Source organism: Psammomys obesus, unplaced genomic scaffold, assembly GCF_907164565.1.
Source record: "Psammomys obesus unplaced genomic scaffold, mPsaObe1.curated_primary_1811, whole genome shotgun sequence".
Classification (NCBI taxonomy): domain Eukaryota; kingdom Metazoa; phylum Chordata; class Mammalia; order Rodentia; family Muridae; genus Psammomys; species Psammomys obesus.
This window is the reverse complement of record NW_026596057.1, coordinates 16,303,078-16,329,404: the sequence shown is the minus strand read 5'-3', so window position 1 is coordinate 16,329,404 and position 26,327 is coordinate 16,303,078. Positions and strand designations below refer to the sequence as shown.

General features: G+C 43.1%; 1 protein-coding gene across 1 annotated transcript in view; it reads left to right on the top strand.

The window, feature by feature from the left end:
- The window catches only part of Shcbp1l (SHC binding and spindle associated 1 like), a 26,765-nt gene extending 1,334 nt beyond the window's left edge, over nucleotides 1–25,431 (top strand). The window contains exons 2-10 of the mRNA XM_055624701.1: nucleotides 2,265–2,414; nucleotides 7,535–7,746; nucleotides 10,239–10,325; nucleotides 10,395–10,613; nucleotides 12,065–12,170; nucleotides 19,243–19,396; nucleotides 20,937–21,187; nucleotides 22,494–22,616; nucleotides 25,166–25,431. Of these exons, the coding sequence (XP_055480676.1) occupies nucleotides 2,265–2,414; nucleotides 7,535–7,746; nucleotides 10,239–10,325; nucleotides 10,395–10,613; nucleotides 12,065–12,170; nucleotides 19,243–19,396; nucleotides 20,937–21,187; nucleotides 22,494–22,616; nucleotides 25,166–25,417 (1,554 nt within the window). The 3' untranslated portion in view covers nucleotides 25,418–25,431. The remainder of the gene's footprint in view (nucleotides 1–2,264; nucleotides 2,415–7,534; nucleotides 7,747–10,238; nucleotides 10,326–10,394; nucleotides 10,614–12,064; nucleotides 12,171–19,242; nucleotides 19,397–20,936; nucleotides 21,188–22,493; nucleotides 22,617–25,165) is intronic.
- Nucleotides 25,432–26,327: the final 896 nt, after the last annotated feature.

Below are 26,327 nucleotides of genomic sequence, written 5' to 3'. Positions count from 1 at the left end.
GAAGGAAGGAAGGAAGGAAGGAAGGAAGGAAGGAAGGAAGGAAGGAAAGGGAAAAAAAAGGTTCCTAGTTAGCAAGCCACGATGTAGATATTTTGTATGGAAAACACCTGTTAACACCAAACAAAACCAATATATGTTTTAATACTATTTTGTTTTTTAAAAGGTATAGCAGAAGAATTTGTGTACAAGTATAGTTACTGCTTTTAAAATTTGGTTTTAAAATTTGGCTGAGCATGGTGAGTGCCTTTCTTTTGTACTTTGTTTTTTTTTTTCCTCTAGACAGGGTCTCACTTGCTTTGATTGTCCTGGGACTTGCTATGTAAACCAGGCTGGCCCAGAACTCACAAGGATCTATCTGCCCTGGCCTCCCAGTTGGAAGCATATGCCTGTAATTACAGTACTCAGGAGGCTGGAGCCTGAAGAATCATGAGTTTAAGGTCAATCTAGGTGATACAGGGTTTGTTTTTCTCAATAGCAAAGAAATAGCTGAAGGTTCCGTTGAAATGGTAGAGTACTTGGAGTGCTGTGTCTGAGTCCCAGTATCGCAAGCATACTCGGCATTTATTGACACAATTCCTGCACTTCATGGAGCACGAAGAAACTGCATACCCCTGTAAGCCCAGCATTTAGGAAGCCGAGGCAGAATTGCCCTGAGGTTGAGGCTAGTGTGGGCGATGCAGCAGCATCCTATCTGGAACAAAAATAACCCACAAAGAACTTCCATGGCGTCACACAGTGGAAAACTATGCAGTTGTAAACCCATGTTTGTGCTGTAATTAGGTTGAAAAGCAATCAAGTCTGGAGGAAGATGTGACGGCCGGGTGGGCAGACAGACACACAGAAAGTGACTGAGAGCAAACACAGCATGAGGTCAACAGGGCTCGTCTTTGCCAGACTAGGGCTGACTTAAATCACTGTCTTTGCGTTTCCTATATTCTGTTTTTCCCCCTTTCGATTTTTGAGAGTCTCACTGTGCAGTCCTGGCTACCTGGAACTCGCTAAATAGTCCATTGTAGCCTTCAACTGGTGCCGACCTCTGTCTCCCTATTTTGGAGGTACAGATGTCCCCACCATAGTGGCCACGCATTTCTTGTGTTTCTTATAAGGGTTGCTTATCTTAAGAGACAGGAGAGAAATTTAATTTTAAAGACATCATTACTATTCAAGTACCTGTTTTTAAATCAGAGTTGAGGGCCAGATCATCTAAAAATAAGTGGGAATATTTGCATAGATTATTCTATCATTGATTATGGCCTAATGAATTTCTTAATAGTTTAGATTACTTACCCTTTAACTAGCTGACTTTAAATTTAAAAGTGAAATGGGCAAATATTTACTGAGTGTTTAATACACTCACTTGTTTTATAAAATGGAGTGCAATTTGAAATTTTTATGTGCCAAATTTGTTTTTTGGTTGGTTTTTGAGCTGGTCTCATGCAGTCCAGGCTGGCCTTGAATTCACTTTATGATGGGTACTGACTTCAAACCTGGATCCTTCTGTACTGACCTCCTACATGCTGGGATCACAGATGTAACTCTGTGATTCTGAATGTTTTAAATAGGCAATGCCAGTTTTTAAATTCATCAAAACATTCTTATGAGTTTTAAAACTGCTGTTGCGATTTCCAAAACCACACTCCTCCTGCTCAGTGGATTAATAAGCTACCCGAAGACATAGCATCAGTGAATAGAGCTCTTCATTCTATTTTTTTATGTTTATAACAGTTTCTGCTAAATACAATTTTAGTTAAAATTTATGAAATTTTCCAAAATTTTCACTGTTTTTTGTTGTTGTTATTTTTTGTTTTCTGTCTTTTTGAGACAGGGTTTCTCTGTGTAGCCTTGGCTGTCCTGTACTTGCTTTGTAGACCAGGCTGGCCTCGAACTCACAGAGATCCTCCTGCCTCTACCTCCGTGACTACTGGGATCACAGGTGTGCGCCACCACACCCAACTCGGGCTTTTCACTGTTTAAAGCGATATTGGTTATATTTCCAAGTAAAAATATCTGTTAAAAACTTCTATATATTTATGTGAAAGACTTATCCAGTTAAAAAATCATCATCTCTCTGTGTGTATGTGTATATGCATGTGTCACAGCACACATGAGGAGGTTGGGAAAATTGGTCAGAGTCATTTCTCTCCTTTCACCTGTACGGGGGTTCTGGAAATTGAACTCAGATCGTCAGCCTTGCTCTGCAAGGAACTTGGAGCTCCCTCTCCAGGCTTGTGTTATCTGTACAGCTGTGTCTTCTCTCTCATTAGGCAGAAGATGCAGATGAAGCTATGAGCAAATACCTGTCAGAAAAACTGAGACTTAAGGACACATGGCTTGGAGTCTGGAAGACTAACCCTGAGCTATTCTTTGAGAAATATGAAGAGGCTTCCATTCCTTTTGTTGGTATACTAGTTGAGGTAAATTTTACTTGCTTTGTTCTATGAATGAAATTAGCAGCCCCTTTTATAATGGAAATGTGATTTTATTAATCTGGAACTTCAATCCTCATACAAAGGCCAAACCAGATGAGCCTGTGGAAAAAGATAAAGATGAACACTGGCGTACATTTACTTGGGGACAATTAACAGTGAAATGGGAACTGGTAGCATTGAACAATAATTATGAGCTCAGTTTCCGTTGCCCAAATACTGTAAAAATAACAAACTGTATTTCTTGCCAGGGAGGCAGAGGCAGGCAGTTAGAGGCCAGCCTGGTCTACAGAGAGAGAGTTGTGGGAGAGCCAGGTGACAGAGAGCCTACCTCAAAACAACAACAACAAAAATATATTGCTTGAAAAATTAGTAAGTTGGGCTTTCACAAATGCTCTCTAATGTCCCTTTTATTTATCTGAATTTTTATATGCATTGGTTCAGATGAGGAAAGAGATTAGATCAGAGAACTGTTGTCAAAATTTGATTTTTCCAGTGTGACCAACTTGCAAGACACCACCTTAGGCTTCAGATTCATTCAGTCCACAGGCCGTATAGTGTGGCATATTTGGTGTCATAAGCTTAGGTCACTTAACGATAATTATCCTCATATAGAAATTAATATCAGTGGCTGGCTCTTTGACCTCCCTCCCACATCAAGGGAGGAGCAGCCTTGCCAGGCCACAGAGGAGGACATTGCAGCCAGTCCTGATGAGACCTGATAAGCTAGGGTCAGATGGAAGGGGAGGAGGACCTCCCCTATCAGTGGACTTGGAGAGGGGGATGGGAGGAGATGAGGGAGGGATTGGGAGGGAATGAGGGAGCAGGCTACAGCTGGAATACAAAGTAAATAAAATGTAATTAATGTAAAAAATAAAATTTTAATTAAAAAATGAAACTTTAGAGAAATCTAAAAAAAAGAAATTGATATCAATATTATGCTCATGATTGGCACTTGTGTCCTCCAAGAGATTTTTTTTTCAGTTTTTTAAATTTTGTATGTGTGTGCACATTCTTGCATGCATGTGTGTGGAGGTCCAAAGACAACTTTCAGGGGTCAGATCTCTTCTCCTTCTCTGTCTGGTCTTGAACTCAAAGACTTAAACTTGTTGGCAAGCCCCTCAGTCCACTGAGCCATCTTGCTGACCTAGACAGATGTTTCAAATATGTTGTTTTGGTCACAAGAGAAACCTTGAAACTTATCACATCACACACTACTTGAAAGCAATTAAATATATATATATAGTGTGTGGAAAAGTGAGTAACTGACAATTTTTCAGAAAAGGAATGGTGCCTTTCCAGTAATAGATATTAGAAAAACAGAGTTTAGGGGTTTACTAATTTTTCAACAACGTGCTAGTTTTTTGAGAGACTTTTTATCTTCAGGTCTTGGGGGGGGGGGTTGTCTGGATCTTTTATAGTGTTTCTGGACTTTTTCTTATGGGTAAAGTAGGAGTAGGTGGATTCCATCAATGGCAATAAATGTGGGTATGTTTTTAACAGTATATTGGAGGGGGGTTCTAATCAAGTGTTCTGTGGCAAGTTAGCAGTATAACACACTACCTCAGCATATGAACAAACGCACTACTGAAAGAAGGGCCAGGGCCCCAGCAATTGCTCCACGCCCTTTTCCGAGCTTATGACAGCCCCATACTCCCAACAGACTTCCCAGCACTGCTGAGGCTCTGTGGAAATTTGCATTATATGGCCAGGTTCTTCCTGGTTTTTGACATTTTATTTCTCTCTCCCCCTCTCTGTCTCTCTTGTCTCTGTCTCTCTCTGTGTATGTGTGTGTGTGTATTTGCATACATGCCACAAGTCAGATGACAGCTTGTGGGATTCAGTTTTCTCCTTCCTCTATAGGGGTCTCAGGTCAAAATCATGTCATGAGGCTTGGTAGAAGACAGGCTCACCTGCTGAGCCATCTCACCAGCCCTACATTTTCAAAAGTTCTACCCAGGTCTAAGGCTTTACATGGAATAAGTTCATTATTCAATTTGTCTTGTTGCTTTTCTCTCTTTAGACAGGGTCTCACTATGTAGCCCTGGTTGGCCTGGAACTGCAAATATAGACCAGGCTGAATTGAACCTTAGAGATCCACCTGCCTCCTCTGCCTTCTGAGTGTGGGATTAAAGGTGTGCACCACCATGTCTTTTTCTGTCTCAGTCTAAAAATAGCAACATTGAAAATTATACTATTTTAGAGTATTTTATTTTATTTGAGAAGGGGTTCTTGCTCTGTTGCTCTGGCTAGCCTTGAACTCAATATTCTATATATATATATATATATATATAATATATATTATAATATAATATAAAATATTATATATATATTCACACACATATATATATGTATATATCTCATGCTGTGCCCCTGAGTGCATGCAAACAGGGCATGCACCAACATACCCAGCTGCTTTAGACAGCTCTAGGAGATGCTAACCTATAATTAATTAATTAATTGGGTTTTGTTTTTGAGGCAGGGTTTCTCTGTGTTTTGAGGCCGGGAGTCTCTGTCCTGGACTCGCTCTATAGACCAGACTGGCCTTGAACTCAGAGATCTGCCTGCCTCTGCCTCTGCTTCCCAGGGGCTGGATTAAAAGCATGAGCCACCACTGGCCAGCTGATAATCTCTTTTTTAAAGACAAGGTCCCATTGTATAGCCCAGAATGTCCAGGAACTCATTATGTAGCCAAGACAAGCCTAAAACTTTTAGGAATCCTCCTGCCTCAGCCTCTCAAGTTCTGGGAGTATGGTATGAACTATCATGCCTAGCTAATATCCTTTAAATGTTAATGTCCTCTAAACATCAGACTGATGGATGAAATGGGAGAGCTCTTTTTCTTTAAAATAGCATATTGACTTTGTCTAATCCTTGAAATTACATGGCCATGGAGCAAACGAGACTCCCTCTTGTGATCTCTTCTGGAGCTCAGACCTGGTTGTCTCTCTCTGCTGCTTGAGTCTCGCTGAAGCCAAGTCTCAACAGTGCTGCATGGTGCATTTTGTTCTAAAGCCACAAGAAGTTATTTTTCTGGATCCCAATCTGCCACTCCTCCTACAGTCCTGTAGTGTGTGTGTGTGTGTGAGAGAGAGACAGAGACAGAGAGACAAAGAGAGAAACAGAGAGAGAGCGAGAGCACACACATGCACACTAAGGATTGACCCCAGAGCCTCATGAATTTTAGGCAAGCTTTCTACTGCTGAGTTACACCCCAATTCTCTTGTCATTGTTTGTGTTTCTCCCAGCAAACGACCACAAGGTCTGTGTATTGAGTGTGCTGGGTTACAGACCTTGTAACTCAGCAGATCAGAAGTGTGCCACACACCTGACGGTGCTGAGAGTGAGGCACAGGCAGAGCTGCACACTTTCCTGGAATCTGCTTCTGGGCCTTTTCAACACTTAGAAGCGTCCTGCTTCCCCTAGCTTGTGGCACTTCCCGTCATCCTCAGGTTGAACAAGACATTACATCAGCGTGGCATTCTCCAGGCTGGAAGGGTTGCTCCCCTCAGAAGGGACTCCTGGGACAGGCATGGACCCAGCCTGCTCTTCAGAATAACCTTTCATCTCTGTCTTCCAGTGTACTCTCTCTGCAAGGCCCATTTTGCTATGATGGCAGCATTGTCACAAGTTCCAAAGATTAGGGCCTGAGCATCTGTAGGGGCCATAATTTTACCCACCACAGTCAGACACTGAGCAAAAGAACTTGGAAACACAGTCCTTATGTTTCTTCCAGAGGATTCAAGTTTGATTCCCAGCACCATGTCAGGCAGCTCGTAATCACCTCTAACTCCAGATTTAGGACTCCAACACCCGCATGGGCACCTGTGCTCACACCCATACACCTAATTTAAAGTATAAAAAGGTTTGTGTTTCAAGGTGGTGAAGGTTTGAACGAGAATGTCTCCAATGGGCTCGTGTGTGTGAGGACTCAGTCCCCAGTTGGGGGTGCTGTTTGAGGAGGTTATGGAACCTCCAGAAGGTGGAGTCTGGCTAGAGGAAGTATGTTACTAGGGACAAGCTTTGAGGGTTCACATGCTCATCCCAGTTCCAGATCCCGAAGCAGAGGTAGGGGAATCTATGTGAGTTCAAGGCCAGCCAGATCCTGTCTCAAAAAACAAAAACAAACAAAAATGCAGAAGGACACATTCTTGGTTAGGATTTCCATTGCTGTGATGAAACACCTTGACCAAAAGCTACTTGGGGAGGAAAATGTTTGGTTTATACTTCTATATTGTAGTCCGTCATTGAAGGAAGTTAGGAACTCAAATAGAGCAGGAACCTGGAGGCAGACTCAGAGGCCATGGAAGAATGCTGCCTACTAGCTTGCTTTCCCTGTCTTGCTCAGCCTGCTTTCCCATAGAACCCAGGACCACCAGACCAGGGGTGGACCCACCCACAGTGGACTTGACCAATGATCAGTAACTGAGAAAATGCCTCACAGGCTTGTGTATAGCCCGATCTTACGGAGGCATTTTCTCAATTGAGCCTCCCTCCTTTCAGATGACTCTAGCTCATGTCAAATTGACATAAAACTATCCAAGCACACATAGTCTCTTTGTAAAACTTTAAAACTAATGCCTTTAAGGAGACCCGTGAAGTACTTGGAAGGCAGAGGCAGGTGGATCCCTGGGTTCTAGGCCAGCCTGGTCTACAGAGCAAGTTCTAGGACAGTCAGGGCTACACAGAGAAAACCTATCTTGAAACCAAAAGTAAATATATATATATGTATATACATATTTGGTTTTTTTGTAAAAAGGAGGTGTAGCCAGGCTTGGTGGCTCACACCTGTAATCCCAGCAGTTGGGGAGGCAGAAGCAGGCAGAGCTCTGAGTTTGAGGAGAGCCTGGTGTACAAAGCAAGTCTAGGACAGCTAAGGCTACAAAGAGAACCCCTGCCTGGGAAAAAAAAAAAAAAACAATAATAATAAAAAAGGAGGTGCTTGAAAGCCTGCTGGTATTTAATGTTTATTCAGAATTATTCAGTATGTTGGTTTCAAGAGAAGCCATAAAAATTGAGAAGGATCAACACTGTGACTAGCTCATACATGAGAAGTCCTGGTGGCTTCTCTATCTTTGCAGTTACCTCCTGTGTGACATTTATCCTAGGTGACATGTAAACCACGCCAGAACTTGTCTTGTTTCAAAGTGACCGTTTCCGTGGCTGAGCCCTTTTCTTCTAACATTGCAAACATCCCGAGGGACTTGGTGGATGAGGTTCTTGGGGAGATGGAGTACAATGCACCTCTCCTGGAAGTGTACCCCATTGAAGGACAAGGCGCAGATGTCCATGAGATTGCTCTAGCCTTGGAGGTTGTCAGGTAACAGGCTTTCTTTCTTCTGAAACTTAACATTATTTTATCCAGCAGCTCATTCATGCATTTCATGTGTAAGTTTTACTCATATGAACACATTATATTTATTGATTTACTTGAGATGCATTATTAAATTTACCCATTCTTTTTAAGATTTATTTTGTTTGTTTGCATACAGTGTTCTGCCTGCATGTGCACCTGCTCACCAGAAGAGGGCACCAGGTCTCACTATAGATGGTTGTGAGGCACCATGTAGTTACTGGGAATTGAACTCAGGACCTCTGGAAGAGCAGGCTGTGCTCTGAGCCATCTCTTCAGGCCCAATTTTCCCATTCTTTATTAACATAATACATTTGAAACTCAGTTAGTTACAAATTGTATAAGTATTAGACATGGGTAATAAAAAGTTTGTCCTATTTTTATCTTGTACTCTATGAAAATTGACTTTAGAAGAGTTATAAGCCAGATGTGATGGTGAATCCCTTTGATCCTAATAGTCAGGAGGCAGAGGCAGGTGGGTTTTTATGAGTTTGAGACCAATTTGGTCTCTGTAACGAGTTCCAGGCCATCCAGGGCTGCATAATGAGACCTCGTCTCAAATAAATAAGTAAATTAAAAATGAGAGAGTTCTCGAAGGTAGGTGCAGTGACAGACCCTGGGATGCCAGCACTGGGGAGGTAGAGGCAGGAAGATGCACACTTTAAGGTCATCAGCTGCATAGAGGGCTCAAGGCCAGCTTGGTCTAAATGACACCTTGTTTCAAAGAGAAAACAAATTCTAGAAATGACAAACCACTCCTATCTGTGTTTAAGCATCTGTCTTATTCTACTTTCTATTGTTGTGATGAAACACTCTGAGCAAATTTAGAAAAGGAAAAGGTTTATTTGACTGACACACCCAGGTCACAATCTATCAACCTGCAGGCAGACACCATGGAGGAACACGGCTTGCTGGCTCCTTATACAGCCCAGGACCACCAGCCAATAGGATACTTCTGCCTGCAGTGGGCTGGACCCTCACATCAATTAACAACCGGGAGGATTTCCCACAAACGTGCCCACAGCCTTGTCTGAGCTGGGCAATCCCTCAACTGATATTCTGTCCTCAATAGACTCTAGGCTGTGTCAAGTTGATAGTTAAGTAACCAAGACAGCATCTGAAATAGATTTGATTTCTTTTTTTAACACATGAGGACACTGCGAACACTGGATGTCATTGTCCGTGATATGATTGGTTATTATAAGCTTACATCATTTGGGCAGAGCTATCTGTGAACAAAAGGGAATTTATGACAGTTTCATGTTTTTCTAATGTTATTTTCCCATACAAATTGTGTTAAATTTTGCAAATTATTTTTTTATTGAACACAGCCATAGCTCAAATTATAAAATTTAAGACCTAAATGTTATACTCTCACTTCCAGAAACATTATTTTATTTTCTTCTTCTCTTCTTCCTCTTCCTCTTTTTTTGTTTTATTTTGTTTTGAGACAGGGTTTTTCCTGGAACTCACTCTGTAAACCAGGCTTGCCTCAAACTCTGAGATCCTTTTGCCTTTTTCTCCCAAGATCTGGGATTAAAGATTTATGTCACTACCACCTGGCTATTTTTTCTCTTTTTGCTTTGTTTCATTTTGTTTTGAGACAGTTTTTCCGGTGTAGCCCTGGCTGTCCTGGAACTTGTGTAGACCAGGCTGGCCTTGAATTCAGAGATTCTCCAGCCTCTGCCTCCATGCTGGGACTGAAAGGGGTGCGCCACCACCTCCCAGCTATTTCCTTATCTTTGGTAACGTAAAATATAGTCTAGGCCACTTGCTATTTAAAGTTTGATCTCTTATTATTGGGTAACTCATTGACTATTTCAAAATATTTTCCTTAAGAAAATTAATATTTGGCCTGGAAATAATGGCTCACAGATAGAGTGATTGCCTAACATGTATGTATAAGTTCAACTCCTAGCACGACAAAAGTTAAGGTATGGGGAGAGGAGGGTGGGGTCATGGAGACAGCTCAGGGGGTAAATGTGCTTGGTGCTAAGCCTGGCTGTGAGCCCCATCAAACTTGAGTTCAGTCGCTAGGACTCTTGTTGTGGAAGAGAGTACAGACTCCCACAGGCCTGTTCTCTGACTCCCAGGTTCACGTTGTGGAGAGTAAGTGAGAACGCACACAATTTAAAAAACGGCTTTGTTTTTATTTTTGTTTTTGTTTTTTTGTTTTTTTTTTTTGTTTGTTTGTTTGTTTGTTTTTGAGACAGGGTTTCCCTGTGTAGCACTGGCTGTCCCTGACTTGCTCTGTTGACCAGGCTGGCCTCCAACTCACAGCGATCTGCCTGCTTTTGCCGCCCGAGTGCTGGATCAAAGGTGTGCACCACCACCGCCGGGCAGTAAATGTAATTTTTCTTAAATTTAAAATTCACACTAAGTCTTGACATTGTTTTGGAAGTCTCTAAACGTGGTCTAGGAGTTGTCGGTGACTGTCATCCTAATTTGGTTTGTTGTAGGTTTTTTTATGACTTTCTCTGGAGAGACTGGGATGATGAAGAAAACTGTGAGAATTACACTGCCCTTATCGAGGAGAGAATTAATCTGTAAGTAGAGCTGCGAAGGCCCTGAGCCGCCTGGGGGAGAGGAGCGAGTGACACCGTGCTGTTTTCCAGGTGGTGCGACATACAGGACGGGACCATCCCCGGCCCCATCGCCCAGCGCTTCAAGAAGACGCTGGAGAAGTACAAGAGCAAGCGCGTCGAGCTGATCGAGTACCAGAGCAACATCAAAGAAGACCCGTCCGCGGCCGAGGCCGTGGAGTGCTGGAAGAAATACTACGAGATCGTGATGCTGTGCGGCCTGCTGAAAATGTGGGAAGACCTGCGCCTGCGGTGAGGGCTTGTCCCGCTGGAGGGGCGCGGAGGGGCGGAGCGCGTGGGAACTCCCGTGTGGTCCCATACATGGGCTCGATTTAAACAGCCGAGGAAGCTGGGCGCGCTGGTGCGCATCTGCAGCCCCCGCACGGGGAGCTGGAAGGAGGATCAGCAGCTAGGCGAGCCTGGGCTACGTGAGAGCCTGTCCAACACCACCACCACCGTAGTAATAATGACGATGCCTTGCTTATGAGTGAAGCGTAAGCTACCATAGGAATATTGGAAGGTTAGTTTGATACCAGCTACTTATCAGCAAGCGGAAAAGTGCTTCAGAGACCCCGACTCTAAGGAAGTGGCTGGTAAATGTGTGTGTGTTCAGGAAAGGAAGCGCCACCTTCGGCTGATAGCAGTGATGAAAGGCAGCGTTAGACGGGAGCTTTCCCCTCGTGGGGAAAGAGACAGGCCAATGATATAAAGACAATTCTGCCAGGAGGGCAACCGGCCATGGTTTTTAAGTCACAGCCTTACAAGCAAAAGCAACCTGCTCACTAATGATGCCTAAAATCAAGGGAACCGGAGGGACAGCACAGCAGTGAAGAGCGCTTGCTGCGCTGGCAGAGGACCGGGACTCAGTTCCCAGCACCCGTGTCCGCGGCTCACAACCTCCTGTAACTACAGCTCTGGGGGAGGAGGGAGGGGTGATGCCCAGTTCTGGTCTCTCACACACCTACACATAAAAACAAAATAAGCCTTTAAAAAGTTAAATACGGCAGCTGGGTGCGGTGGAGCAGCCTGTAATCCCAGCTCTCAGGGAGGCAAAGGCAGGCAGATCTCTGTGAGCTCCAGGCCAGCCTGATGCTCTACAAAGTGCGTCCAGGGCAGCCAAGGCTACATAGAGAAACCCTATCGCAAACAAACAAAAATTAAGTATGTCCCCGAAACTTTTTTATCCCTCCAGATCCCAGGACACAACTCACCTCTGCTTTACATAAGTCTACAGAGTAGATTATAAAATAAAATCAAGATTTCTTTCCTACTGTCAAAGTGACTAAAGCAATGGTTACGGTAGGCTGTAGATTTCTCCATTTTAAATAACAGTCCCCCCAAAAGAAAAGGATTTCAGGACGAGAGGGTTTACACATCAGTTATCTGAAGGATCTTGGTGGCCAGGTGTGGCAGTGCCTACCTTTACTCCCAGCACTCGGGAGGCAGAGGTGGGGTTAGGGGCAGGATTGGGGGTGGAATCTCTGTACGTTTTGGGCAAGGCTGGTCAACAGGTAGAGTTCCAGGCAGCCAGACCTACACGGTGAGACCTTGTTTCAAAACAAAAACTCCTGTTAAATTGCTCTCAAGCTGCTTGCTCGCCACTCTTAACAGGCTTGTGGTTAATAAGCCTTGGTAGCTTTCAAAGTGAACACAGGTTAGGTTTTTTTCCGTGTTAATTTACTCGCAAATATTTTCTACTGCAGAGTTCATGGACCCTTCTTTCCAAGGATTCTGCGGCGTAGAAAAGGGAAGAGAGATTTTGGGAAGACTATAACACACATCGTAGCGAAAGTGATGACCACTGACATGGTAAGAGGTGCTTCCTTCTTGTGAGTCCACTCAAGGGTGCGCTGCACAGCACCGCGGGAGAAGCTCTCGGATGCAGAGTTCTTGCCTGACGTGGGGATGATGCCTGGTCTCTTCCTTAAGCTGTCTCCGTGTTGGCAGTCAGATACTAAGTAAGCTCTCACAGCTCCTCCCAGCACCCCGGCCTTGTTGCCACTGAGTAAGAGATGTACCCCCAAGAGAGGCTGCGGTCAGGGGAGACAGAGCACAGACTCTCCGTACACTTCACAGATTTCAAGATAGAGAGATGGTCAAGTAAAGAGGCAGCGACAGCCACAACGCAGACTAGTAAATACTGCGGCAGGGTATGTACAGGGCTCATGTAGAATGGGCCAGATGTCAAAGGATTTGGAGAATGCTGGCTGGGAAAACGAAGCCAACTGAAACCTGGGTTAAATATCAAATGAAAGAACCCTGGGTGAATAGGTTTAGCCAGCCTCTGAACAAACGTTAATTGTTCTGAGACCGAAAGTAACTATTTCCACCCAACTTGATGCTTAATAGCATTTCATGGCTCCATCTTTGAACTGTTCTGCGTTGCCTTGTCTCAGCACTACCCTGCTTTTCATTGTCTCTAGATGCTTTTGCTCTCCTGCTGAGCTCTCAGGGCCCAGTGTCTCTCTTTTTCCTGAACTGTCTTGTCTCCATTTTTCAGGCTTTTGTTAGAATTTCACTTGTGTATCGTTGTATTAAATAAAAAAATAATGAGTGTTGGGCTATATAACGTTTATTATTAGCCCTAAGATTATTACGTTGGCATTATTTAACTCGGTATCACAATAAGACACAGACACCTGTTAGACTGGGAATTGCCTTATTTATCTTGGGCTGGCAGATGTTTCTCCTACACTGTCTCCAGATCCTCACCATCCATCTCCCAGCTCCATCCAATGCCATCCACCTTAATACTCTGCAGTTGGATTACCTTTCATCCATAACCCATGGTACTTGCTTTTATTCTTTATCTGGGCCCTTCCATGTCATCATTGGAGTCCTTTTCTCCAGTACCACGTGGTTCCTTCTCCAAGCTAACCCATCATGGCATCCTCCTTCCTCCTCTCTTCCCCTCTGTCTCCCATGATTCTCTCTTGAACCCAAAAGCCCGGGAAAGCCACGCCTACCTCATTCTGACCTGCCCAGGTATAGGCAGTTTTATTAGCCAACCAGGTAGGTTTACACAACAAGGACAGGTGTACCCAGATCTTGAAGGCTAGTAACATACATTAGACCAACCTCCAACAGTGTATGTTTCTTTTCTATTTCTTTTGTTTTTTTGAGACAGGATTTTTTCTGTGTGGACTTGGCTGTCCTGGACTTACTTTGTAGACAACCAGACTGGCCTTGAATGAACAGAGATCCACCTGCCTCTGCCTCCCAGAGTGTTGGGATTACAGGTGTGCACCACCGTGCCTGGTTCATTTGTGTATGTTTACAATCCGAAATATATATTCACAGGCCAGATATTTGTTCTAAGCCCCTCCTGCCCATTGCTCTTAAGTACTCCAACTCCCATCTGCAATTAAATTCAAGCTCTTATGCACTGGCTTGCTCATGTTCCGGAACTCTCTGTCCCAGGAAGTGACCCCAGCATTTATCTGGTTGCTAATTACAGCTTTTCAAGAGTTACTTTAATAGTCCCAGTCACCTTCATATACACTGTAGGATTGTACCCAGGCACATGCACACTTGTTTCTTTTCTTTAATGTAATGAGTAAATATCCATTATTCAGAATTTGGTTTAAATAACATTTCTACAGAAAAGGGCCTTCTGGGGTTGGATGTTGTGATGTTACCTGCAATCCAGTACCCAGGGGACAAGGTAAGAAGATCATGAAGTCAAGGGTAGCCTTGACCTCATACTGCGACCCTGTTGAAAGGGTTGTACCAAGTGGGGAAATTTTCCCACCTTGGAGAATATATTGCATTACTAAATTCATTTATAGCGCCCCATACTTTCCTTCTATTATAAGTGTAAAGGGATTTTCTGTGACCGTCTTTTTGGTTTTGTTATTTTTAAGACAGGGTCTTGCAGCCCAGGCTAGCCTAAAACTCAAAATCCTCTTGCTTCAGCCTCCTGAATGCTGGAATTCAGGCTCATGTCTGCTGCGTGTGGCTGTCTTTTGAATGCCATCTCAGTATAAATGTGTTGAACACCAGGCATGACCTTGGCATATTGTAGATGCTGGCTAACAGTTTTTGTTGAATCAATAAACTAGTGTAGGAAATATGGTACAGGTGAGAAAAATCAGAGAAATCCACCCAGGCCACACCTGAGAAGAGTGTGTGAGTAACAAGGCTGAGCTAAAGGCTCGTCTTGTCTGCTAGTGAATGTTTCTATTGTTTTCTCTTGTTTATTACATTTTATTTCTTTACTGTGTGGAGGAGGGGACATGTGTGTCACAGCGTGCCGTGGAGGTCAGAGGATATGCTGTGAGCGTCAGTTTTCTCCTTCCACCATGTGTTAAAGGTCCCAGGTATTAAACATAGGTCGCCATGGTTGGCAACAAGCACCTTACCACCGAGCCAACGTGGCAGCCCCTGTTTCTATTATTTGTAACAACATTTTCTATTTTTCATTTTCTGGCAATTGAGTATAATATAATATCTTCATACACAAGGATGTCTCCCTTCCAACGGTCACCTAGAGACCATTTCACCCACTGCTCTGTGGCTGCCAGCCTTTGTCACACCTCAGCAATGGTGTAGCACATTCCTCTTTCTCAGGGAAGAAAAACCCAGTTTGCTGCCTTTGCTGGTAACAAAAATGTTGGAAGGCTGTGGCAAAGCCATTGGCATTGGCATTTTTTCACATGGACTATGTAAGAAGAATCAGGATCTCTCTCGTGGTGTTTGGTGACCACCAATTCTTCCCAGTCTGGTTACCACTCACCCAGACCTTTCAGTGTTGTGCTCATTTTATAGCTACACAGTGTTATGTGGCCTGTCAGCACCACAGTTTGTTTACCCAATGATTCATTGGAATCATTGGGCTATATGGCTGATTCTATGTTTAAAATTATGGGGAATCGTCAGGGGGCCCAAGCCACTCTTAACCCTCGCCTGCAATGTAGAAAGGTTCCCGTTCTTTCAACCTTTACCATACCAGGTTTTTGTTGCTGTTTTGGTTTTGAGATAGTCTCATGTAGACCTGGCTGGGCTTGTGCTGATCCTCTTGCTTCCACCGCCAAATTACTGGGTCTTAAACGCAGGTGTCACCATGCCTGTCACCCACACTGGTTACCAGAGTCTCACCTATCACACTCACTGCAGCAAGCTGAAGTATCTACTGTGGTTTTGATCTTCATTTCCCAAACGAACCGTGATTCTGAGCCTATTTGCACCTGTTTGGTGACCATTTGTCTATCTTCTTTGGAGAAATGACTTTTCAAAGTGGGTTGCATGCTTCTTGTTGATTATGTGAGTTCCTTATATATTCTATATGCATCACAAATATTTTCTCTCTTTCCATAGGCTGTCTTTCACTATCGTGATATTGTTCACTGGTGCACTTAAGATTTTAATTTTGAAGAAGTACAACTTACCTTTTTGTTGTTGTTGTTGTTACTTCGTTTTGGGGTGTTACATCTAAAATCCATTTCCAAATTCAAGGTCATATACACTTTCTTGCTTTATTCTAGGAGTTTGATGGGTTTTATCACATTCATGTGTGTGCGCGCGCGCACACACACACACACACACACACACACACACACACACACACACAGTGTGTATGTCTATGTGTAGGTGCTTGCGCACCTGCAAATGGAAGCCAGAGGTCACACTGTCAGATATCTTCTTCATATCTTCTTCAGTAGTCTTCAACTGTTTTTTTTTTTCTTTTTCAGATAGAGCCTTACATAGTCCAGGCTGCTCTCAAACTCATCAACTTGTGGAGGATGACCCTGAGCTCCTGATCCTTGTTTCCTCTCTGGGATTGTGCTGGGATTGCAGGCATACGCCACAATGCCTGCTTATTGGTGCTGGAACTAAAGACAGAGCTTAATGCATGCTAAGAACCTAACGCACCATCTGAGCTGCACTCCCAGCCCTTCCCTTACTGTTAGAAGCAGGGTGTCTTACTGAAGTTGGAGTGCTCTGATTGGCTAGGCTGGCTGGCCAGCAAGCTCCAGGATCATCTTGTCTCCGCTGCTGCACTGTTGGCGTTGCTGCTTTGGTTTGAACACATTAGCGATAAACTCAGCATCACTAATAATGTTTCAGTGTTATATTTAGGAAAGGAAATTAGAAAGCACTTCCCCTTGGTATAATTTAACCAAGAGTGAGCCCATTTTTTCGGTCTGTTGTATGAGTCTCAGTCTACACCTTGCCTGAATCCTCTTTTTATGAATCTCTCTGTCCCTGTGTGTGTTCCCAGCAACAGGCTTTGCTTTCTCTCTTATTAAACAGCATAGAAAACGTCATGTGGTGGGAAGGAATGGGATCTATTACAGAAATCTCGAAGAAGGTTTTACAGGGTTAAGTCAGTCACTGATTTCATGTGACCCCAACTGGCCCAGATAGCAAAAACTATATTGTCTTCAACATTTAGGTGGATATTTATTTATAAAATTGCTTTCAAACTGTATTTGCTGTTTTCAGCAAATGATAATCTTACCACACATACAAACACACATGCATTATTCTGGGTCAGGGGCATAGAAGAGTACATAATTCAAGATTATAGCTATGCATTAGTTTAGGTTGTAAAAGCTGAAAGGCAAGACAAGTAAATTTGGTTGTTACATTGTTCTTTTTAAAGACAGGTTAAACAAACAGGCTGAGTATACACAGTGGGATTTCAGTCTAACTTGGTCAGTCTGGAAGCATGTAAGAGATAGTTTCATAATAATGTCTCATCACATGTAACAGATGCACACCACTGCACTTGGCTTTTTTTTTTTTTTTTTTTTTCTTTAACATGGTGGCTAGAGGACTGCATTCAGGTTCTTATGTGGGTGGCAAGGACTTTACTGGCTGAGTCAGTTCTCAGCCATAGCTCATTCATTCGTCCTAACATCATTTGTCAAAGAGACTAACTCTCCACCTTGAATTGTTCTGACATCCGTGTTGACTGTTAACTGGATGCTCTTTTTCTAGCTCGATGGTGTCCTCCTTGTCCCAGCACCACACTGTTTGATCACTGTGGCTTTGTAGTAAGTTTTGAGATCAGAAATGTATGTTCTCCATTATGCTCTTCTTTTTCAGTATTGTCTTCTTGCAGTGTCTTATCATCCTACATGCACTGGAAGATAAGCTCTTATATTTCTGCAGAGTCCCACAGAAGGGCTGAAGAAATGACTTAGTGAATTGCTTTCCTGGCAAGCATGAGGACCTGAGTTCTATCTGCAGAACCCATGTTAAAAATTAAAAAAGCTGCATACTGGGGTAGAGATAAGCCCACCATAGCAGGCATATATTTCTTGTATTTCTCATAAGGTTTGCTTATCTTAGGGACAAGAGAAATTTTTTATTTTAAAAATATCATTACTGCCAGGTGGTGGTGGTGCAAACCTTTAATCCCAGATCTCAGGAGGCAGAGGCAGGTGGATATCTGGTCTACAGAGTAAGTTCCAGGCAGCCAGGAAACCCTGTCAAAACAAAACAGAGGAAAAGCTATGTTGAGCATGGTGGCACTTGCTTATAACCTCAGTGCTGGGGCGATGGAGACAGGCACCTGAAGTTTGCTGGGCAGCCAGCCCAGCTCAGGACCCTGCTCACTCCTGGTCCTAGTGTTTGCCTAGGCATGATGGTATGTTTACTGCTCTAGTAAGTGGTGGGACCTAGAAGGATGAAGCTGATAAATGAGGTGACCAAGTCTCATGCCAACCTTATTCAGAGCCTCAAAATATTTTATACTCTAAGGGCTAAGAAAAGTCACAAGAGTAGAGTGTAAGGACAAGCTGAATGTGAAAGAAACATGGTTTTTCCAGAGAGGAATATAAACAAATAACAATAGGCAATTATAATGGATAATCTGAAGTAAACTCACTCCTAACCTCTCTACCTGAGCAGGGACATGAAAGTACATTCCATAAACAATTCCCTGTTTTCTTGGAGTTTTCTCATAAGCACTCAGAATTCTCACTGGACGCCATTCTTGGACTGCATTCCAACAGTGGCACATGCCTTTAATCCCAGCACTCAGGAAACAAAACAGGAGGTTCTCTGTGAGTTCAAGGCCAGGCTAGTCTACCTAGCAAGTTTCAGGTCAGCTAGGACTACACAGTGAGATGCTATTTCAATAAATTAATAAACAAATGGATAAATAAATGCCATTGCTTTTCATTACAATTAATGAAGTTCCTCTCTATCCCTAATGCAAATCTTTAGTACTTTTTGTATATAACTCCAGAATCTTCAGTATGTGAAATTGTGTGAATACCCCACAATTGGAAGATCATTCGGAGCTAATAAAAGCAAGGCAGGGCTGGTTCAGTAGGTGAGGGGGCTGATAACGTGAGTTTGCTTCCCAGAACACGCATGATGGATGGAAAACAAAACAGCAGCCATGACTTGTCCTTCACACAGTGGAGCGTGCACACACACATACAGTCAACTAAATAAGTGTTAAAAAACAAAACAGAACCAGGCGGGATCTCAAGTTCCAGGATAGCCTGGGCTACTTGGGGAGACTTGATTTAAAGAGAAGGAAGAAGAAGAGAAGAGGTAGAAAAGAACAGGCAGGAGGGGAATATGAGGAGAAGGGGGAGAAAGAGGAGGTGGTGACAGCAATAGCAGAAGGTAGTTGGTACATGAGAGTGAGTGCAAGGGCCAGTGTCACTTGCCCTGCATTTAAGACTTGACCTCAGCCCTCCTCTCCGACCTTAAGCTATTCATTTAATCTCACTGCTTAAGGTAATACAAAGCATTCAAAACGGCTTCTGGCCTGTAATCCATACCCAGCACTTGATAGAGGAATAATGGCCACCAGGTGAAAGCATACTATATAGGTAAGTCTTTTGGAGAAGATGACGTGTCCAGGAAGCGTATTTAGTGGCATGCTGTTGAAGGTGCACTGCTTTCTTTATCTTTCCAGGTAAAGAACTTGTCTTCAGACACACTTCTCCAGCAGCACGATGATTTGAATCTGGCTTTGGACAGCTGCTATAGTGGAGATATAGTAGTCATTTTCCCGGGAGAATACCAAGCTGCAAATCTTGCTTTGCTGACTGATGACATCACTATAAAGGGTTAGCAGGCAGTCCTTTGCAGGTTTTCTTAGAGCAACATAGACTGGCCGAACTGTGTACTAGTAAGCATATTTAATCAAACAACCAGAAACCAGGACAACTTATCCTTTTACAGTAAAAACCATGTTGCTTATGCTGGTCTCAATCTTTTGGGCCCAGGTGAGCTCTCCCTGAATCAGCCTGGTGAGTGGCAGGAGCTACACAGTGAACCATGATGCCCAGTGGCCCATCATATCTTCTCAAATCTTTGTAGTTCTTGGAACGGAACGAAGGGCCTTGCCCCTGATTAGGCGAGGACTCCACCATTGAGTTATAGCCCCAGCAATATTCATCATACTTTTTGTACTTCTGTGTATATTTCGATCAAAATATTTGTGTCCTGTTAACTTTGAAAGAAGAGTATTCCAATTGTGGTAAAAAGAAAATAATAGTGAACTTACATTCTACATATGTGTTTTGAAAATTCAAGCAAATCTTCACTCTAAAAAGTATTATACCAAACACTCTGGATAATAAGGATTATATAAGCACCTTAAAACAGATATAACCTTCTTGATGCTAATTTTGGACAACTACTTTGGTTAAATTATTGGTATGATTAATCTAAGATTCTCTACCAGGTGTGTGTGTTGCATAGAGGTCAGAGGACAAGTTTGAAAGCAGGTTTTCTCTTTCCACCATGTGAGTCCTAGGACTAGAACTGAGAACACCAGGCTTGACAGCAAGTCATTGCTATGGTAATTAATTATGGTTTTGAAAGCAAGTTCAGATGTGCTTTTTTTTTTTGTCTTAGATATCTATACACTATTGTTGATTATAGGAGAATATGTGAGATTTAGAAATTGGGTATGGCGCCTCATGCCTGTAATCCCAATACTAAGAGGCTGGGGCATGAGTTTAAAGCTAGCCTGTCTCCACAGTGAGTTCTCCAGTAGCCAGCCTGGGCTAAGAGTGAGGCTTTTGTTGTTGTTATTTTATTATCATTATTAGAAATAATTAGTGGAATGAGAATGTTGGATAAGCACTGTAAGTGTATAGTTAGATCTATTATAAACAAAGATTTCAACATTAAGTAATCAATGTATTATTACCAAAGATCATTTCATAGGTGTGGGTGGGGAGATGGCTCAGCGGGTGAAGGGCTTTCTGTGTGAGCATGAGCATCTTGAGGCTCCCGTGTGCCACATGATTGCGAGGGGCAGGGGGGTCCATCTGTAACCCAGAGCTAGGCAAGTGGAGACAGATAAGATGCTGGGACTTACTTGGCCAGTTAGTCTGCCTGAACCAGTGAACTCCGTGTGTACCAAGAGGCAGAAAGTAATGGAGGAAGATGCTTGATCTGCCTCTGGCCTCCACGTGAACAGGTGAGCACGGCTGCTGGGCACACAAGATTGCGGTATAGATCGCCACTTGTCAATAGTGAATGTCTGCACATACATACGATGAAACCAAACAGACACAGCGAACATTACTGAATGACTAAAGGACTTTCAAACCTTGGATTACTAAATTTTTTTTTTTTTTTGTCTCTATGCATCAGGTGTTGGAAAGAGAGAAGAAATTATGATTACTTCTGAGCCTTCGCATGACAGTTTTGTGGTATCCAAAGCTGATAATGTGAAGCTAATGCAGCTCTCTTTGATACAACAAGGAACAGTTGATGGTATTGTAGTGGTCGAGTCTGGTCACTTGACTCTAGAAAACTGCTTGTTAAAGTGTGAAGGAACAGGAGTGTGCGTTCTTACAGGGGCGTCACTGACAATCACAGACAGTGAAATAACGGGTGCCCAGGTACTCCCTTCTATAAATAGTATAGCCTTATATAAGTACAGTTTGGAGTGATCTTAACTTAAAAACAAAAGTTAACAATCGTGAACATGTTCGGAAGTGTGAGTGTGGGTATGCACATCTCATGGAACATGTGAGGTCAGGGACAACTTGGATATGAGTCCCTTGCCTTCTACCTTGTTTGAAACAGGGTATCTGTAATTAAAACTGTTTTATTATTTGTATGTGTGCGTGCGTGCATGTGTTCACGCAAGAGCTGTGTGTGCTCTGTGTGCAAGTACAGGCATAAATCAGTTTTTGGTAGTGGGTTCTCCCCTTCTACCACAAACTATGGGTAGTGCTGTTCACTGCTGCTGCTGCACCCACCAGGCTAGCTGCCCTGTGAGCTAAAGCTTGTGGGCCATGTCCTCAACTTGTGGGTCATGACCCCACAGGGGTCACAGATCAGATATGTATGATTCATAGCAGTAGCAAATTAGTTATGAAGTAGCAGCAAACTAGTTTTATGGTTGGGGTCACCACAACAAGAGGAACTATGTTAAAGCGTGGCGGCATTAGGAAAGCTGAGAACCACTGCTCTAGGGCTATGTGCCTCCAGTATCACCTTCAGTATCACCATAAGAAGCGCCGGGGCTGCTACAGACAGTGTGTTTTCATGCCTGGCTTTTCCATGGGTTCCTAGGGTTTGGATTCAGGTTCTCACACTTACACAAGGACTTCACCCAAAAGACTGTTTCTTATCTTTCCACAGAATTAAATAACTCAGCTTAGAAAATGGGAGACATAGGGCTAGAGAGAGATGCCTGATGGTTAAGGGAGTGCACTGCTCTCGCAGAGGACCTGAGTTCAGTTCCTCTGCAGAACCTACTTCAGGGAGCTTACAACCACCTGTACCTCCAGCTCCAGGTGATCTGACACCCTCTGTGTTCTGTTAGCACCTGCATTAGCATAAACATGTACCTTACACACATAAACAAGCATGCATAATTAAAGATAATCTTTTCTTAAGAAGTGGGAGATATGGGGCTGGAGATATGGCTCGGTGGTTAAGAGTACTGGCTACTCTTCCAAAGGATGTGGATTCAATTCCCAGCACCCACATGACAGCTCACAACTGTCTGCAACTCCAGTTTCAGAGCTTCTGAGACCCTCACACAGACACACATGTAGGCAAAACACCAATGAATATAAAATAAAAATAAACTTAAAAAAAGTGGGAGATATGCCAGGCATGGTGTATACACTTATAATTCCTGCTCCAAGGGGGTGGGATCTTTCAGTAACTTGTGTTGTTTGCTCTGAATTTCAGGGTGCTGGTGTTGAACTATATCCTGGAAGCATAGCCATTTTGGAAGGGAATAAGATTCATCATTGTAATAATCTCAGAACCAGTGACAGTTCAAAAAGCACCTTAGGTGGCGTTAACATGAAGGTATTGTCTTAGTACTGTTTGTTTTGAGACAGTATCTCACTGCTTAGCCTTATCTCACTGGATGGCCTGGAATTCTATGTAAACCAGATTGGCCTCAAGCTCACACATCCCTACCTGCCTCTGCTTCCTGAGTGCTGGGGTTAAGGGCATGTGCTAAATGCTTGTCTTAGTTCTCATTAGAGAAGTGTTCTAAGAGTTTTAGATAGGTCAGGTCTGCTTCTTTTCCTGTTGCTGTGATAAAATACTGACAAAAGCAACTCAAGAGAGATGCTCACAGTCCAAGGACACAGTTCATCATTGCAGGGTCAAAGCAGCAGGAACCTAAGGTGGCTGGACACAGTGCACCCACCATAACAAGAGCTCTGTTCAGCGTGATTTCTCCTTTTTTGAAGTCTAGGACCTAACCCCAGGGAATGATGCCACCTTTTAGGATGTGTGTTCTTGCCTCAATTAACCTATCAGTATAATCCCTCATCGGCATAGCCAGAGGCTAAGTAACCCGCCATAGGTGTGCCTGGAGACCTGGCAATTCTGTCCAGTTAAAAATACTGCCACAGTATTAAAATAGCAACAATCCTTTTTAATCATACACATAATAAAATATAGTAAATGGTAGCTGATGGCAAGCAAGCCTATCCTTGCACATTGACCCCACCCCACCCCCAAAAGTGTCAGTTGAACTCAGGCTGCTATGCATATGAGCCAGCACTGGCATGGAGTAAGTGCCCACTGTGCAAAGCTGGCCCTGACTGGCCTGGGATTCTTTTGTCTTTCAAGACAGGGTTTCTCTGTGTAGCCTTGGCTGTCTAAGAACTCAATCTGTAGAACAGGCTGGTCTTGAAGTCAGACATCCACCTGCCTCTGCTTCCCGAGTGCTGCACCACCACTGCCCATCTTGGCCTGGGATTCTATAGCCTAGTTGGGCCTTAAATTAATCCTCCTGCATATCAGCCTTCTAAGAAATTGGGGTCACAGGCCACGAGGCCCACATAAAGAAAGTTTGAATATGAGAAAGTAAGTGGACTTTGCTCTTATACAATAGCTTTTTCATTGACCAGATGTAATGCATTTTTGGAAAGTAAAGCAAAATTGTGGGCAGGCTTGTAATCCTAGCATTTAGGAGGCAAGAAGGTTAGAAGTTGAAGATCATCTTTAGCTACACAGTGAAGGCAACCTGACCTGGGGTATATATGAGATTCTGTCTCAACTTCTCCCATCACAAAGCACCAAGTTAAGAGAATAATGTTAAATATTTTTGGGGTGCAATGTAGTTGTGCATGCTCATAACCTCAATACTCAAAAAGCTGAGAGACAAGACTGGTGTGAATTCCAGGCCTGCCTGAGTAATATAATAGCAGGCCAGCCAGAGGTTTATAATGAGTCCCAGGTCTTGGAAATAAGGAAGGGGAGAGAAGAGAAAGAAGGGGCAGAGGAAGGAAAGAAAAAAAGAGGAAAGGAATAAAGGCCACTCTTGGCCTGGTGTGGTGGCACACACCTTTAATCCCATTACTCTGGGGGCCAGCCTGGTCTACTAGTGAGTTCCAGATCAGTCAAGGCTACACAGACGCTTTGTCAAGAAAAAAGTGTATTTTTGGTTTTCAGATGATACGGAGGCTCAACCTGCACCAACAGACCACCTGTGGTACCAATGCCTCAGCAGGGTTTTCAACATTGAGTCAAATAATTGTGATAAGGGAAAAAGAGGTACATGGGAGCACTGTAAGGTCACTTTTGAAACTTTTTTTTTTCTGTTCTTAAATATTTTTCAGTTGTTCAAAAATGTTGGCTTGCACCAGGACCTCTCTTAACCACTCTTGAGGAGTTACAACCTAGTTTACCAATTCAATAGGTCTGGAATGAAGCCTGAGAATTTGTTCTTGTCAGTTTCCAAAGCTGAAATTTCTGGTCACTCACTAAGACATAACCCCACTGATCAGTGACCACACTGACACTACCTGGCGGTGGGTGGAACTGCAGCATCCTGAACACTGTGATCGGAGACAAGAAAGCAGAGGAAGGAGGATTGGAAAGCACATAGCAAACAAAAACAAACCCATGAAGATCCTTGAGCCTTACTCCACAGTGCTCTGTATTAAACTAGACCCTTTCACCAGAAACACATTTCTCTGTATATGCAAGCAAAGGATGAATACTCCATTATCACTGTTCTTCAAAGTGGTTACTGTGAAGAGCATTAGTTACGCGGCAGCCTGTCTGTATCAAGTCCTGCTAGGTTTCACTGACCCATTGTATTTTGTCCATATTATCTGAAATCATTTTCATGTTTGATCATGTTGCAGATGTTAACTGACTGCATCCCTTATCTAGAATGATTTTTATCGGTTTAGGACAAAAAAACAAAACAAAAAAAAAACAACAAATTTCTCATTCACATTTCTAAGCAAGGTTGACGAATGTGAGGAATATACATTTTTTGAAGCTCATAGCTTTAAAGAACCGTGACAACTCCAGAGTAGGTGTCAGTGCCGTGTTAGTGCTTGTTGTCCTTGTATCAAATCACTGAACAGCTGACTTCCTCAATTTTACAGGTTCTTCCAGCACCCAAACTGAAGATGACTAACAATCATATCTACAGCAACAATGGCTATGGAGTGAGCATTCTTCAGCCATCGGAACAGTTCTTTATTGTAGCAGAAGCAGCTCTTAACAAAGCGGCTGCTTCAGGTGATAAGAAAGATGACAAAATGCTCTCCAAAGTCATGCAAACTCTCAATGTGGAAATGAACAACAATAGGATAGAGGCAAACTTAAAGGGGGACATAAGGATAGTCACCGGCTAACGCATCTGGATAGGTGTTCATATTTTGTAGTTCAGGAATGTTAAGGATTCTTGTTATCACATACATTGTAGTTTTAAAGATTAAAATATTTAAATGCTTTCACTGAATTACTCATTTTAATGTATTATTTAACATACTAGCTTTATTAAAAGATATGAGTCATATGTCAGAATTTAGCTAAAAGTGTAGCCGAAGGGCTGGGCCATGTTGCTCAACAGTAAAGTGCTGATTTAGCATTCGTAAACAAAGCTCTGAGCCCCATCACCAGCTGCACCACCTAAGGTGTGCGCTCTGCTGAGGAGCTGGAAGCAGGACAATCAGGAATTTCAAGGTCAGCCAGAGCTACAAGGGAGTTAAAGGCCAGCCTGAGCCATTTTTTGCTAGACCACGTTAGCCTGGATAATTTAGACCGCTCTCCCCATCTCAGGGACCTTAATGTACATCACGTAAGCAAATTTTAAGTATATACTGAGAGTCCCTGAGGACTAGAACTATTAACATTGACTACTTTCCCTACAACCTATTTCAAACTGAATGGACTAACAGATCCTGAGGACTAGGACCATTTAACATCTTAACAGCCTATTTTCTCAGCCAAAGGAATCTAAATTCAGTGAGATGTTCCTCAATAAGGATCAATACACAGCTCCTTATCCTTGTATTTACCAGGGACGGAACTCTTAAGCCTTACACATGACTAAGCACACATTCTACAATTTTGCCACATACTGCCTGTGCTGGCTATTGTTTTAACTTGACCTCCAAGAGAAAACCTCAAGTGAATTTTGTTCTGGGTTTGTTTTGAAAAACAGGCCTCTCTTTGTAGACCCACATGCCTCTGCCTCAAGAGCACTGGGATTAAAGACTTGTGGTACCAGGCCTGGCTGAGGAAATTTTGATTGGTGATCGT